The sequence below is a fragment of the Bufo gargarizans genome, chromosome 4, assembly GCF_014858855.1.
Source record: "Bufo gargarizans isolate SCDJY-AF-19 chromosome 4, ASM1485885v1, whole genome shotgun sequence".
NCBI classification, from domain to species: domain Eukaryota; kingdom Metazoa; phylum Chordata; class Amphibia; order Anura; family Bufonidae; genus Bufo; species Bufo gargarizans.
In genome coordinates this window covers 496942540-496957995 of record NC_058083.1, presented here as the reverse complement: position 1 = coordinate 496957995, position 15456 = coordinate 496942540, and the positions used below count along the sequence as shown (strand labels likewise).

The following is a 15456-nucleotide window of genomic DNA, read 5'->3' as shown; positions in this document are numbered from 1 at the left end:
CTCTGGGGGTCTTCCTGGAAGACTCCTTAGACACCCAAGCACAAAACATGACCCCATGAGCATATACTATAAAAACATGCCTGGGTACAAACCCTCTTACCCTACTGTGGTACCAGTATATTATTGGTGGTTTCAGCGTGCCAAGCCTGCTCCATGTTCATAAAGCCAAACCAGCAAGAATGGAGGAACTGCCAACCTCTCCCACTCGGCATGGCAGTAAGCTGGCTGGGATTTTCTCCTCACCACGCACATGACTGCCCCCTTCAAGTCTGCAGCGTCAGCTTCCTCCCACCGCCGCAACACGGAAGAAAAGGATTCCAGAACGGGGGCCAGCAGCCGAACAAGTGAACGCGGCTGCAGAAGCCCAGGAAGCGGACCACCCCTCCAGGCGCCGGGAAGGAGAATGGAAAGGGGTAGGAGGGAGAAGGGAGCTCAGTCTTCTGCAGCAGCTCCTAAAGGAGTATTATGCCACACGGGGTAACCCTCCTCACACAATTACATAGCCGGGCTCCCCTGCCGTGGCTCCATGTTAACTCTTAACCAGCAGATCCAATTCCCACCTGTCCCTTAGGACAGGAAACAGAACCGGAGGTAGAGGGGATGGTCCCTCTTTTAAAAGTCGGTTCCGATTCTGGTTTCCTGTCCTGAGGAGGTGGAGGTGGTCTCTACAGGGGTGCGGTCATAGGCAGAAGAGAAAATATAGGTAAACCTGGACAACCCCTTTAATACAGGGCACTTACTAATGTATTGTGATTGTCCATATTGCCTCCTTTGCTGGCTGGATTTATTTTCCCATCACATTATACAGTGCTCGTTTCCATGGTTACAACCACCCTACAATCTAGGGCTGCAACGATTAATCGATGTAATCGATTATATTCGATAACTGGATTCGTTGTCGACGAATCCAGTTATCGAATAATCGCCGATTCGTTGCTATTCGGGCGGGCGGTCGCTGCATCTTTATTTTACCTTTTTACAATGACGCTCCCGCTCCTGTAACAGCCAGGCAGAGCGGACGGCGGCGTAACGTCACTCACTCACGTGACACGCCTGCTCCGCCTCCTTCATTCATGAAGTGGGCGGAGCAGGCGCGTCACGTGATTGAGTGACGTTACGCCGCCGTCCGCTCTGCCTGGCTGTTACAGGAGCGGGAGCGTCATTGTAAAAAGGTAAAATAAAGATGCAAGCATCGGGGCCGGGGCTGTTAGGGGGAGGGGGGATCTGTCTATGGCACTGCTATGGGAAGGGGGGTCTGTGTATAGCACTGCTATGGGGAGGCTCTGTCTATGGCACTGCTATGGGGAGGGGGGTCTGTGTATGGCACTGCTATGGGAAGGGGGGCCTGTGCACTGTTATGAGGAAAGGGATCTGTGCACTGTTATGCCCATAACAGTGCACATATCCCCCTCTCCATAACTACGCCGTCCACAGATCCCCCTCTCCATAACTACGTCGTCCACAGATCCCCCATAATAGTGTCGTCCACAGATCCCCCATAATAGTGTCGTCCACAGATCCCCCATAATAGTGTCGTCCACAGATCCCCCATAATAGTGTCGTCCACAGATCCCCCATAATAGTGTCGTCCACAGATCCCCCATAATAGTGTCGTCCACAGATCCCCCATAATAGTGTCGTCCACAGATCCCCCATAATAGTGTCGTCCACAGATCCCCCATAATAGTGTCGTCCACAGATCCCCCATAATAGTGTCGTCCACAGATCCCCCATAATATTGTCGTCCACAGATCCCCCATAATAGTGTCGTCCACAATTTGTTTTAATATGACCTTTGAACATAATTTTTCAAGTAAGATCATATAAACCTCTCTGTTTTGTAATTTTGTCGTTTTTCCCGATTAATCGTAGAAATTAATCGGCAACTAATCGATTATTCAAATAATCGTTAGCTGCAGCCCTACTACAATCCATCAGTAGTGGTCATGCTTGCACACTCCAGGAAAAAGCACCTGCCTATGGGAGCTCCCATGGTCCCGGCCACCAGAGAGGCCGAAGCTTTTTCCTATAGTGTGCAAGCACGACCACCACGGATGGATTGCAGGGTGGTTGTAACCATGGAAACGAGCAGTGTATAATGTGATGGGAAAATGAATCAGGCCAGCAGAGGAAGAAATATGGACAAACATAAGTAAGTGTCTTGTATTAAAGGGGTTGCCCGGATATATCCCCATTTCACCCCGGCAGCCCCCCTGACTTGAGCATTGGAGCAGTTCATGCTCCGATGCTCTCCTTTGCCCTGTGCTAAATTGCACAGGGCAAAGGCATTTTTAGGCGATCCGGTGATGTACTGGGCTCTCCATGGGGCTGCCAGGAAGCCTGGTGAAGTCACCGGTACTGATTGGCAGGCTTTAGCGCTGCCCTAGCCAGTAACGGCTAGGGCAGTGCTAAAGCCCACCCATCAGAGCCGGTGACGTCACCGAACACACTGCTGGACGGAAGCTTCTGCCCAGCAGTGTGTCATTAAAAACAAAAGAGCCCGTGCCCTGCGCGATCTAACGCAGGGCAAGGGAGCGCATCGGAGCATAAGATGCTCCGATGCTAGCCTCAGGGGGGCTGTCTGGGTGAAAATAAGGGTATGTCCGGATTCAGCTCTTAACCCGGACAACCCCTTATCTTTCTCTACGTGATAAATGCCATTTGCTGAAGTGAGACATTCCTTTTAACCCCTAAAGGTACGGTTACACAGCATCATGCGTCTCTCACCACTCAAAGTTGCAGAACCTGTGAAAAACCAGCTGAGTCACGTGTTAAAGTCAATGGAAGAGAATGGTTAGTCGTTTAAGTGTTAAATTACAGCAATGAAAAATTCGACCATAGTCATTTGGGACGTCATTTCCCACAGACACACTATAGAACATGAGGACCCCGGGGTAATGGAGGAAAAGCAATGCACACGGACGCGCAGCCGCTCTACAGAAGCGGTCAGACACTGCTGGATCTGAGCCTGAAGTCTGTTTCCCAGCAATGTACATGAGAAGACGCAGCGGAACCTCTAACCGCAAAGGCCAATGTGAACGGAAGCCGCTCACGAGCTGGAAATCAGTGGAGGAGATTAAAAAAAAAACAAAAAACGCACAGTACCACAGTCCTATCGTACACACGTGTGTGGGTCGCCTTCTGATGACGTCACAGCAGACAAACTTCAGTTTCCGGCATTTAATGAAACCTTAAGCGCTGATTGGTCGAATAGAGTAAGGGGTGTGGTTAGTAGCGGATCGCGTGTTGTTTGTTTTCGGAAGTCGCCGAGTTGCTTTTGACAGGCAGGCGGGCAAAAAAAAAAAAAAAAAAAAAAAACAGTTGTAGGAATATGGAGAGTAGAAGCCGGGCGGATGGAGAGACGTCGGTGGAAGACAAAGTGCAAGAGCGGGAGGAGGAGGATGCAGGCAAAGGCAGACAGGGTACTGCAAGAGCTCGCTGGAAAATGCTTGGGCAGGTAATGGAAAGCTCAGATATTGAAGTATTATGGTCCTTCTGGCTACCTGTAGGGATTCCTTAAAGGGGTAGTCCACTTTTTGGACACCTGGTCATAAAATCTTTAAGTTTATGTTTAGCCAATAATGGAGAGCACTTTTAAGTAATTACACAGAGTGACATGGCTCCTGAAGGTGACTAAAGATGCAGGCGTTCAGTTTGTTTTGGTAGGTCAGGAGAAGACAGTCACTGTTTCCTTGTCCTTTTAGATGTTGGGGCGTGCAGTCCTTGCTTATCCATATAGTCCGGAATGATAGCGGTCATGAAGAATGGCCCTCTCTCTGGTGGTCTCACCGGTTATTTTTGGGCAAACTGCAACCGCTATAGTAGATTCAAAGGGTATTATGTGAGAAGTAGGGTCTGAACTGAGTCCAGGTTCTCTAATCACATCTAAAAAAACGGTTCCACCCTCTTCTCACAGATGATCTGTAGCTGCTCATAGATGACTGTAATGCAGCTGAGTACCCCTCTGTGGAGAGCTGGAGATGGACTGCAGGACAGGTGTGAACAGGGCTGGAGACGGACTGCAGGACAGGTGTGAACAGGGCTGGAAATGGACTGCAGGACAGATGAGAACAGGGCTGGAGACGAACTGCAGGACAGGTGTGAACAGGGCTGGAGATGGACTGCAGGACAGGTGTGAACAGGGCTGGAGATGGACTGCAGGACAGGTGTGAACAGGGCTGGAGATGGACTGCAGGACAGGTGTGAACAGGGCTGGAGATGGACTGCAGGACAGGTGTGAACAGGGCTGGAGATGGACTGCAGGACAGATGAGAACAGGGCTGGAGATGGACTGCAGGACAGGTGTGAACAGGGCTGGAAATGGACTGCAGGACAGATGAGAACAGGGCTGGAGATGGACTGCAGGACAGGGGTGAAGAGGGCTGGAGACGGACTGCAGGACAGATGAGAACAGGGCTGGAGATGGACTGCAGGACAGGTGTGAACAGGGCTGGAAATGGACTGCAGGACAGATGAGAACAGGGCTGGAGACGAACTGCAGGACAGATGAGAACAGGGCTGGAGATGGACTGCAGGACAGGTGTGAACAGGGCTGGAGATGGACTGCAGGACAGATGAGAACAGGGCTGGAGATGGACTGCAGGACAGGGGTGAAGAGGGCTGGAGACGGACTGCAGGACAGGTGTGAACAGGGCTGGAGATGGACTGCAGGACAGGTGTGAACAGGGCTGGAGATGGACTGCAGGACAGGTGTGAACAGAGGTGGAGATGGACTGCAGGACAGGTGTGAACAGAGGTGGAGATGGACTGCAGGACAGGTGTGAACAGAGGTGGAGATGGACTGCAGGACAGGTGTGAACAGAGGTGGAGATGGACTGCAGGACAGGTGAGAGCAGGGCTGGAGATGGACTGCAATTCAAATGTGGAGATGGGGTGAAAATGGAAAAATAACAGTACTCCAGACATTTTACTACATATACTTAATGGGGTTGTCCAGGCTACAGATTTTGAAGGGGTTTTCTGGCATTTTTTTTTTTTTTTACTGATGACCTATACTCTGGATAGGTCATCAGTATCTGATTGGTAGGGACTTTCGGCCCCTTTACGCACCTAGGCTTCAAAAAAGTGTCACACATGTGGTATCGCCGTACTCAGAAGAAGTAGGGCAATGTGTTTTGGGGTGTATTTTTACATATACCCATGCTGTAAATTGACAACTTTGTATAAAAAATGTAAAAAGTTGTCATTTACAGAGATATTTTAGATTTTTGTCACAAGTTAGTAGAATATGAGACTTTGTAAGTAAAAATAAAAATTACAACTTTTTACATTTTTTTTATACAAAGTTGTCAATTTACAGATATATTTCTCACACACAGTATGGGTATATGTAAAAATACACCCCAAAACACATTGCCCTACTTCTTCTGAGTACGGCGATACCACATGTGTGACACTTCTTTGCAGCCTAGGTGCGCAAAGGGGCCCAAATTCCAATGAGTACCTTTTAGGCTACTTTCACACTAGCGTTCGGGCGGATCCGTTCTGAACGGATCCGCTCATAATAATGCAGACGGAGGCTCCGTTCAGAACGGATCCGTCTGCATTATTTTTAGCATAGAACAGCTAAGTGTGAAAATAGCCTCGTACGGATCCGTCCAGACTTTCAATGTAAAGTCAATGGGGGACGGATCCGCTTGAAGATTGAGCCATATTGTGGCATCTTCAAACGGATCCGTCCCCATTGACTTACATTGAAAGTCTGGACGGATCCGCACGCCTCCGCACGGCCAGGCGGACACCCGAACGCTGCAAGCAGCGTTCAGCTGTCCGCCTGTCCGTGCGGAGGCGAGCGGAGCGGAGGCTGAACGCCGCCAGACTGATGCAGTCTGAGCGGATCCGCCTCCATTCAGACTGCATCAGGGCTGGACGGCTGCGTTCGGGTCCGCTCGTGAGCTCCTTCAAACGGAGCTCACGAGCGGACCAGCGAACGCTAGTGTGAAAGCAGCCTTAGGAGGGCAAAGTCTCCCTTTCCGCTAACTTGTGACAAAAAGTTCAAACTTTCATGGACTCAATATGCCCATCAGCGAATACCTTAGGGTGTCTTCTTTCCAAAATGGGGTCATTTGTGGGGTGTTTGTACTGCCCTGGCATTTGAGGGTCTCCACAATCATTACATGTATGGCCAGCATTAGGAGTTGTGAGCATACGGGTAATAAGATCTTTTTTTCTGTTCAGCCTCTGGGCTGAAAGATAAAATAAACGGCACAGATTTCTTCATTCACATCGATCAATGTGGATGAAAAAATCTCTGCCCAAAAATGTGCAAAAAAAAAAAAAGAGGGGAAAGGCGTCTGCCAGGACATAGGGGTGGCCTCTTGGATGACAGGTTTTATTGTCAGTAAAATGCATAAAGCGCATGATGCCCTCAAAACGTGCCCTGGACATAGCAGCAGAGAACATGGGCATGTAATGTATTGGGTCTTTAGACCAATAGGACCGCAATACATTTTTTTTTAGTTAGACCCGTGCTGAGGATAAGGCCCAAAAATAATTTAAATTCGGAAACTGTGACTGGTTTCCACCGGTAAGGCTGGGCATAGAAGCTTTCCGGATTGGCGGTTATATACTGTGTGGCATAGAGGTTGGTTTCTGCCACAACTAGGTCATAGAGATCCGCGGTGAAGAACAGCTCAAAAAACTCGAGGGCTGATCCTAAATGAGCTGTCTCCACGCAAACTCCAGACTGGGCGGTGAAAGGGGGCAATACGGGTGCGGCGGAAGCAGGGGATTGCCAATTAGGATTTGCCAGCACCTCTGGGAGACTAAGGGTTCTACGGGCCTGTGAAGCGGTGGCTGCGACGGGGGAGTTACTGCACGTGCCACCGTACCAGCTTGAACTGCCCTTCTGGTGCTCGCCACTTCACCAGGGAATACGGCAGTGCTGGTAGAAGGTCCAGGGTGTGCTGCGCTGCTGGTGTATGCCGCACCATAAAAAAGATCAGCGCTGGCACCACTCTGCTGCAAATGAGGCTCATCATGCGGGGTAGGCAGAACTCTTACATGGGATCGGGTACGTCTGGCCGTAGCAGGGACCTCTACCTCGTCATCCTCACTAGCCGTTAGAGTGCCACTGCTGTCTACAGGTTCATATTCTGAACCACTGGATTCAGCGGATAAGGCGTCCCCATCGCTTTCATCCATCACGGTCAGAATCCTGTAGGCCTCTTCAGCGGAATACCCCTTGTTTGACATTTTGGGCTAACTAAATTTAGGGGGTATTTCTCTGAGACTACCCAGGAAAAAGAGCAAACCTGCTTAGTAAAAAGGAGTGCTTGGGAAGTAAAGCTGCGATCGCTAATAAAGATCCAGAAAGCTCAAAATTGATCTTTATAGCGCCGCAGCAATTTTACGGTGTTTTTGCAAATCTGAAAAAAATAAAAATTCTGTCATTGCGGTGGGGCGGACTGAACGCAAGTGTGGGCACAAGATCAGGCCTGATCGGGCGAACACTGCGTTTTTTGTAGAGCCTAAGGTGACCCTAATGTACTGATATAGATCTGATTGCGATCAGTATTGATCACTTACAGATACTATATAGTACTAGTGCTGATTAGCGACAGCGATGACGCTAATCAGCGACTAATCCGTGACTGCGGTGCAGTGGGCTGGGCGCTAAACTACCTAACAAGTAGCTAAGTAACTGGCGGTGATAAGGGACCCTTACAGGGGGGTGATCAATGACAAGGGGGTGATCAGGGGTTAATAAGTGACAGGGGGGGGGGGGTGTAATGTGTGTGTGGTGATTAGTGCTACTTACAGAGCTGCCTGTGTCTGGTGGTCGATCAAAGCAAAAGGGACCACCAGAGGAGCAGGTAGCAGGTATATCAGACGCTATTTACAAAATAGCATCTGATATACCTATTTGATTGGTTATTTTAAAAATCTACAGCCTGCCAGCCAATGATCGCGGCCGGCAGGCTGCAGATGAATTTCTGAACTGCGCGATCCTGTGAACGCGCGCTCCTATGAGCGCGTGTTCACAGAAAATCTCGGCTCACACGAGATGACGCCAATAGGCGTCGCTGAGCCTGAGACTGCCGCCGCCCGGACGCCTATCGGCGTTATGTGTGCGGTAAGTAGTTAAGTGTTTTCAGCAAAAAATCTGGAGTGTTGTTTCATTTTTATCTCCATTTATGGATGTGATTAGTCCAGTCATATGGAAAACGCTACAGCACAATTTAAGTGATGCTTTTAATTCAGGGCTCGACAAATCCCGGGCGCCAGGTCGCCATGGCGACCAGGAATTTGGTCCTGGCGCCTTGGGTATTTGCCATGGCATGAAAATATAATGCAAAATAGGCCCAGCACTCCAGCAGTCAGACGGGCGCAGTATCTCTTTAAGTTCACAGTAGACGCGGCGTCACGCACGAGTCCGCGTCTGGTAGGTCCGCCCCTCCCGCTTCCCGCCACAGACAACAGTAAAGAGGATCGCTACTGCCTCAGGCTCACTGCAGTTAAGAGGACCGCTACTCGCACAGTCTGTCCTGGTCCTTCCTTATCTCCTTGTACTCTGTGTGACTGCAGAACAAGGTGAGCTGCATTGGTGTACCGACAATAGAGGCAGACCACGCAGCTGCTATGTGGCCCATGGGGGAAGGGGGCCCGGCTGTGAATAGACCCGAACCCATAATTTAACTAAATAAAAATGGTTGCTCAGAGTTCCTGTCTATGGTTCGGGGCATGTGTTTTTTTCTCCCTGCTTCCCCTGTGTTTTAATGGGCCCCTTACACAGTCCATGTTCCGCTGGCAGTCACAGTCCCTGCTTGCAGCCTAGAGCACTTCTGTCCGCTGGGTGCTGGTTGATTTGCTAGCTAGCCGTGCACCCAGCAGAGGAACTTGAGCCGGCTGTGCTGCGGGACTATTGTTGCTGCTGGCCTTGCTGTGACCTGACCTGACTGCCGTGACCGCGAACCAGCATCACCCTCCAGACACCAGTCATCCTGCAGAGAGAGTGACTTATCGTCTCCTCCAGGATTCAGTTTGTTTGAAGATCTACTCTGCCTGCCGCTATGCCACACAGTGACAGCAACAGCAAGTACACAGTAAGTTAGCAGCAGTGTGCACTGAAATGCCAAAGTTCAGAGTTGGGGGCAGACAGCAGGCACAGTCCATATGGAGGGGCTAAGGTGGCACTGGCACAGTTCATAAAGGGGGGCTATGGTGGCACCATGGCTCCTCCTTATGAACTGTGCTTGCTGTCTGCTTATGTGCACCAAGCCACCACTATTTTGAACTGTGCTTGCCGCTGTGCTGCCTATTATATAGTGTGACACCATAGCCGCCTTCCCTCCCTCATGAACTGTGTCTGGTGTGCTTCTTATTATATAGTGCGCCACCATAGCCGCCCCCCCATGAGCTATGTCTGCTGTGCTGCCTATTATATAGTGCGCCACTATATAATAAGCAGCACAGCAGGAACAGTTCATGAGAGGCACACTATATAATAATCAGCCGGCACAGTTAATTGGGTGTGAACTTTTGTGATCAGATTCTGGTATTCTATTCTAGCAAAGGAGCAGAATTACCTGAATCGCTGTGTCCGCCATATGCCAAACAATGCCAGCACCCACTTTATTGCATTCATTATAATGGGATCTGTTGGGTTCCAGCATAAGTAGGTGAGTCGTGTGTGTAGTCAGAGGGGCTAAGAACAGGGCATGGGGGCCCAATTCAAATTCTCGCTATGGGGCCCAATGATTTCTTTGTACGCCCCTGGTGAGCTGCTTTGCATATGTCAGATAGGGCCAGGGAATGAGACCGGGAGGTGCTGGAGAGGGACAAGTGGCTGAGGGACCAGCAGCTGTAATGGCGTCTGGGGCGCCCCTTACACATGAGGACAGATTCATTCTTTATGGGGACGGAATGGATGCGGACAGCACACAGTGTGCTGTCCGCATCCGAATTTGCGGTCTGCAACTCCGCAAAAAGATAGAGCATGTCCTATTCTTGTCCGTAGCTTGCGGACAAGAATAGGCATTTCTATGGGGGTGACGGGCTGGTGTGTTGCGGACCTGCAATTCGCTGGTCCGCAACACACCACGGACGTGTGAATGCAGCCTTATGAGGTTAAAAAAAACTGGCTCCTAACCTTTTTAGCTGGCTCCTAGATTCAAAGGAAATTTGTCGAGCCCTGTTTTAATTCATCATGTGCAGTTTTACATCATTTTGTATATCCAGAGTATATGCCACTGTATCAGGCCATATAAGTAGTCCCGTCCCAATTAGAGTTGAGCGAACACCTGGATGTTCGGGTTCGAGAAGTTCGGCCGAACATCCCGGAAATGTTCGGGTTCGGGATCCGAACCCGATCCGAACTTCGTCCCGAACCCGAACCCCATTGAAGTCAATGGGGACCCGAACTTTTCGGCACTAAAAAGGCTGTAAAACAGCCCAGGAAAGAGCTAGAGGGCTGCAAAAGGCAGCAACATGTAGGTAAATCCCCTGCAAACAAATGTGGATAGGGAAATGAATAAAAATAAAAATTAAATAAATAAAAATTAACCAAAATCAATTGGAGAGAGGTTCCATAGCAGAGAATCTGGCTTCCCGTCACCCACCACTGGAACAGTCCATTCTCAGATATTTAGGCCCCGGCACCCAGGCAGAGGAGAGAGGTCCCGTAACAGAGAATCTGTCTTCATGTCAGCAGAGAATTAGTCTGCATGTCATAGCAGAGAATGAGGCTTCACGTCAGCCACCACTGCAACAGTCCATTGGCATATATTTAGGCCCAGCACCCAGGCAGAGGAGAGAGGTCCCGTAACAGACAATCTGGCTTCATGTCAGCAGAGAATCAGTCTGCATGTCATAGCAGAGAATCAGGCTTCACGTCACCCACCACTGCAACAGTCCATTGTCATAAATTTAGGCCCAGCACTAGTGTTGAGCGGCATGTCCCATATTCGAATTCGCGAAATTTTGTGAATATTCGAAAGAATATTCGTAAAATATTCGCGATTATTCAAATTCGTTATTATTTCGCATATGCGATAATTCGAATTTTCGCATCGCATAATACATATGCTATGCAAAATTCACATGTGCGCTAATGAAATCGCCTTACGAAGATTCGCAACTCAATTCAATCACTAATGTATGAATGCAATGCCCTTTGCCTCTGTTCTGGGACAAGTGTAGATATTCGCATGTGCGCTAATAAAATCGCCTTACGAAGATTCGCACCTCAATCACTTTCTAGGGAATGTGAGACTTTTGGGAATCAATCGAGATACAGTGGGGGGTGATGACAGTAGTTGACAGAGTACAGATCAATGTAATCTGTAAGGTGGAAAGTAAAATAAAAAATACGAATTTTCGTTAATCAAATTTTACGAAGTTCTACGTATTCGCGAATATGGTGCTATACTATATGAATGCACAGGCCTTTGCCTCTCTGTTCTGGGGACAAGTGTAGATATTTGCATTTGCGTTAATAAAATCGCCTTACGAAGATTCGCAGCTCAATTCAATCACTAATGTATGAATGCAAAGCCCTTTGCCTCTGTTCTGGGACAAGTGTAGATATTCGCATGTGCGCTAATAAAATCGCCTTACGAAGATTCGCAACTCAATCACTTTCTAGGGAATGTGAGACTTTTGGGAATCAATCGAGATACAGTGGGGGGTGATGACAGTAGTTGACAGAGTACAGATCAATGTAATCTGTAAGGTGGAAAGTAAAATAAAAAATACGAATATTCGTAAATCGAATTTTACGAAGTTCTACGTATTCGCGAATATGGTGCTATACTATATGAATGCACAGGCCTTTGCCTCTCTGTTCTGGGGACAAGTGTAGATATTTGCATTTGCGTTAATAAAATCGCCTTACGAAGATTCGCAGCTCAATTCAATCACTAATGTATGAATGCAAAGCCCTTTGCCTCTGTTCTGGGACAAGTGTAGATATTCGCATGTGCGCTAATAAAATCGCCTTACGAAGATTCGCAACTCAATTCACTAATGTATGAATGCAAAGCCCTTTGCCTCTGTTCTGGGACGTGCCGATATTCGCATGTGCGCTAATAAAATCGCCTTACGAAGATTCGCAACTCAATTCACTAATGTATGAATGCAAAGCCCTTTGCCTCTGTTCTGGGACGTGCCGATATTCGCATGTGCGCTAATAAAATCGCCTTACGAAGATTCGCGCCTCAATCACTTTCTAGGCAATGTGAGTAAGATCTGAGCTGTTGGACCTTTGGGAAACAATCAATTATATGTGTACTGTAATTTTGTGGGGGGGGGGAAAAACAAAAAACGAATATTCGTTTTTACGAATATATAGCACTATAATCGAAATATTCGCGAAATCGCGAAGTTGCGATATTCGCGAAAAAAATTTGCTTTTCGAATATTCGCGCTCAACACTACCCAGCACCCAGGCAGAGGAGAGAGGTCCCGTAACAGACAATCTGGCTTCATGTCAGCAGAGAATCAGTCTGCATGTCATAGCAGAGAATGAGGCTTCACGTCAGCCACCACTGCAACAGTCCATTGGCATATATTTAGGCCCAGCACCCAGGCAGAGGAGAGAGGTCCCGTAACAGACAATCTGGCTTCATGTCAGCAGAGAATCAGTCTTCATATCATAGCAGAGAATCAGGCTTCACGTCACCCACCACTGTAAGAGTCAATTTTCATAAATTTAGGCCCAGCACACAGGCAGAGGAGAGAGGTCCCGTAACAGAGGATCTGGCTTCATGTCAGCAGAGAATCAGTCTGCATGTCATAGCAGAGAATCAGGCTTCACATCACCCAACATTGGAACAGTCCATTGGCATATATTTAGGCCCCGGCACCCAGACAGAGGAGAGGTTCATTCAACTTTGGGTAGCCTCGCAATATAATGGTAAAATGAAAATAAAAATAGGATTGAATGAGGAAGTGCCCTGGAGTCCAATAATATATGGTTAAGGGGAGGTAGTTAATGTCTAATCTGGACAAGGGACGGACAGATCCTGTGGGATCCATGCCTGGTTCATTTTTATGAACGTCAGCTTGTCCACATTGGCTGTAGACAGGCGGCTGCGTTTGAGGCCTAGTATTTAGGCGCTGGGTGACCGGTATGGATTTAGTGACAGAATTAGACTTGGAAATACACAGTAGCGGGTGTGTGTGAAGTTATTCTGAATGACCCAATGTGCACCTTGAATATTATATACCCTTTTAGGGATAGATTTCAAATAGCTCTGATATAGCAGAAACCACTAAATTATGAAATTGCTAAATTGGGAATTGTACTTCAACCCAGAACAAAAAATGTGCTTTGACGGACACTAAATATCTTGCCCAGCAACAACAGTACAGCGGTGGGTAACGAGAGATTTAGAGGGAATTAAATTTGAGGCCTAGTATTTAGGCGCTGGGTCACCGGTATGGATTTAGTGACAGAATTAGACTTGGAAATACACAGTAGCGGGTGTGTGTGAAGTTATTCTGAATGACCCTATGTGCACCTTCAATATTATATACCCTTTTAGGGATAGATTTCAAATAGCTCTGATATAGCAGAAACCACTAAATTATGAAATTGCTAAATTGGGAATTGTACTTCAACCCAGAACAAAAAATGTGCTTTGACGGACACTAAATATCTTGCCCAGCAACAACAGTACAGCGGTGGGTAACGAGAGATTTAGAGGGAATTAAATTTGAGGCCTAGTATTTAGGCGCTGGGTCACCGGTATGGATTTAGTGACAGAATTAGACTTGGAAATGCACAGAAGCGTGTGTGTGAAGTTATTCTGAATGACCCAATGTGCACCTTCAATATTATATACCCTTTTTGGGATAGATTTCAAATAGCTCTGATATAGCAGGAACCACTAAATTATGAAATTGCTAAATTGGGAATTGTACTTCAACCCAGAACAAAAAATGTGCTTTGACGGGCACTAAATAACTTTCCCAGCTACAACAGGACAACGGTAACGAGAGATTTAGAGGGATTTAAATTGAGGCCTAGTATTTAGGCGCTGGGTGACAGGTATGGGTTTAGTGACAGAATTAGACTTGGAAATACACAGTAGCGGGTGTGTGTGAAGTTATTCTGAATGACCCTATGTGCACCTTCAATATTATATACCCTTTTAGGGATAGATTTCAAATAGCTCTGATATAGCAGAAACCACTAAATTATGAAATTGCTAAATTGGGAATTGTACTTCAACCCAGAACAAAAAATGTGCTTTGACGGACACTAAATATCTTGCCCAGCAACAACAGTACACCGGTGGGTAACGAGAGATTTAGAGGGAATTAAATTTGAGGCCTAGTATTTAGGCGCTGGGTCACCGGTATGGATTTAGTGACAGAATTAGACTTGGAAATACACAGTAGCGGGTGTGTGTGAAGTTATTCTGAATGACCCTATGTGCACCTTCAATATTATATACCCTTTTAGGGATAGATTTCAAATAGCTCTGATATAGCAGAAACCACTAAATTATGAAATTGCTAAATTGGGAATTGTACTTCAACCCAGAACAAAAAATGTGCTTTGACGGACACTAAATATCTTGCCCAGCAACAACAGTACAGCGGTGGGTAACGAGAGATTTAGAGGGAATTAAATTTGAGGCCTAGTATTTAGGCGCTGGGTCACCGGTATGGATTTAGTGACAGAATTAGACTTAGAAATGCACAGAAGCGTGTGTGTGAAGTTATTCTGAATGACCCTATGTGCACCTTCAATATTATATACCCTTTTTGGGATAGATTTCAAATAGCTCTGATATAGCAGGAACCACTAAATTATGAAATTGCTAAATTGGGAATTGTACTTCAACCCAGAACAAAAAATGTGCTTTGACGGGCACTAAATAACTTTCCCAGCTACAACAGGACAACGGTAACGAGAGATTTAGAGGGATTTAAATTTGAGGCCTAGTATTTAGGCGCTGGGTGACAGGTATGGGTTTAGTGACAGAATTAGACTTGGAAATACACAGTAGCGGGTGTGTGTGAAGTTATTCTGAATGACCCTATGTGCACCTTCAATATTATATACCCTTTTTGGGATAGATTTCAAATAGCTCTGATATAGCAGAAACCACTAAATTATGAAATTGCTAAATTGGGAATTGTACTTCAACCCAGAACAAAAAATGTGCTTTGACGGACACTAAATATCTTGCCCAGCAACAACAGTACAGCGGTGGGTAACGAGAGATTTAGAGGGAATTAAATTTGAGGCCTAGTATTTAGGCGCTGGGTCACCGGTATGGATTTAGTGACAGAATTAGACTTGGAAATACACAGTAGCGGGTGTGTGTGAAGTTACTCTGAATGACCCTATGTGCACCTTCAATATTATATACCCTTTTTGGGATAGATTTCAAAGAGCTCTGATATAGCAGGAACCACTAAATTATGAAATTGCTAAATTGGGAATTGTACTTCAACCCAGAACAAGAAATGTGCTTGAACGGA

General features: G+C 47.1%; 2 protein-coding genes across 2 annotated transcripts in view; one reads left to right on the top strand and one right to left on the bottom strand.

Moving 5' to 3' along the window:
• PREPL (prolyl endopeptidase like) overlaps positions 1–3125 on the bottom strand; it is an 83511-nt gene extending 80386 nt beyond the window's left edge. The window contains exon 1 of the mRNA XM_044290161.1: positions 3101–3125. The gene's annotated coding sequence lies outside the window, so the exon portion shown is untranslated. The remainder of the gene's footprint in view (positions 1–3100) is intronic.
• Positions 3126–3263: 138 nt separating this feature from the next.
• CAMKMT (calmodulin-lysine N-methyltransferase) overlaps positions 3264–15456 on the top strand; it is a 471234-nt gene continuing 459041 nt past the window's right edge. Inside the window, exon 1 of the mRNA XM_044291474.1 lies at positions 3264–3457. Within this exon, the coding sequence (XP_044147409.1) occupies positions 3332–3457 (126 nt within the window). The 5' untranslated portion in view covers positions 3264–3331. The remainder of the gene's footprint in view (positions 3458–15456) is intronic.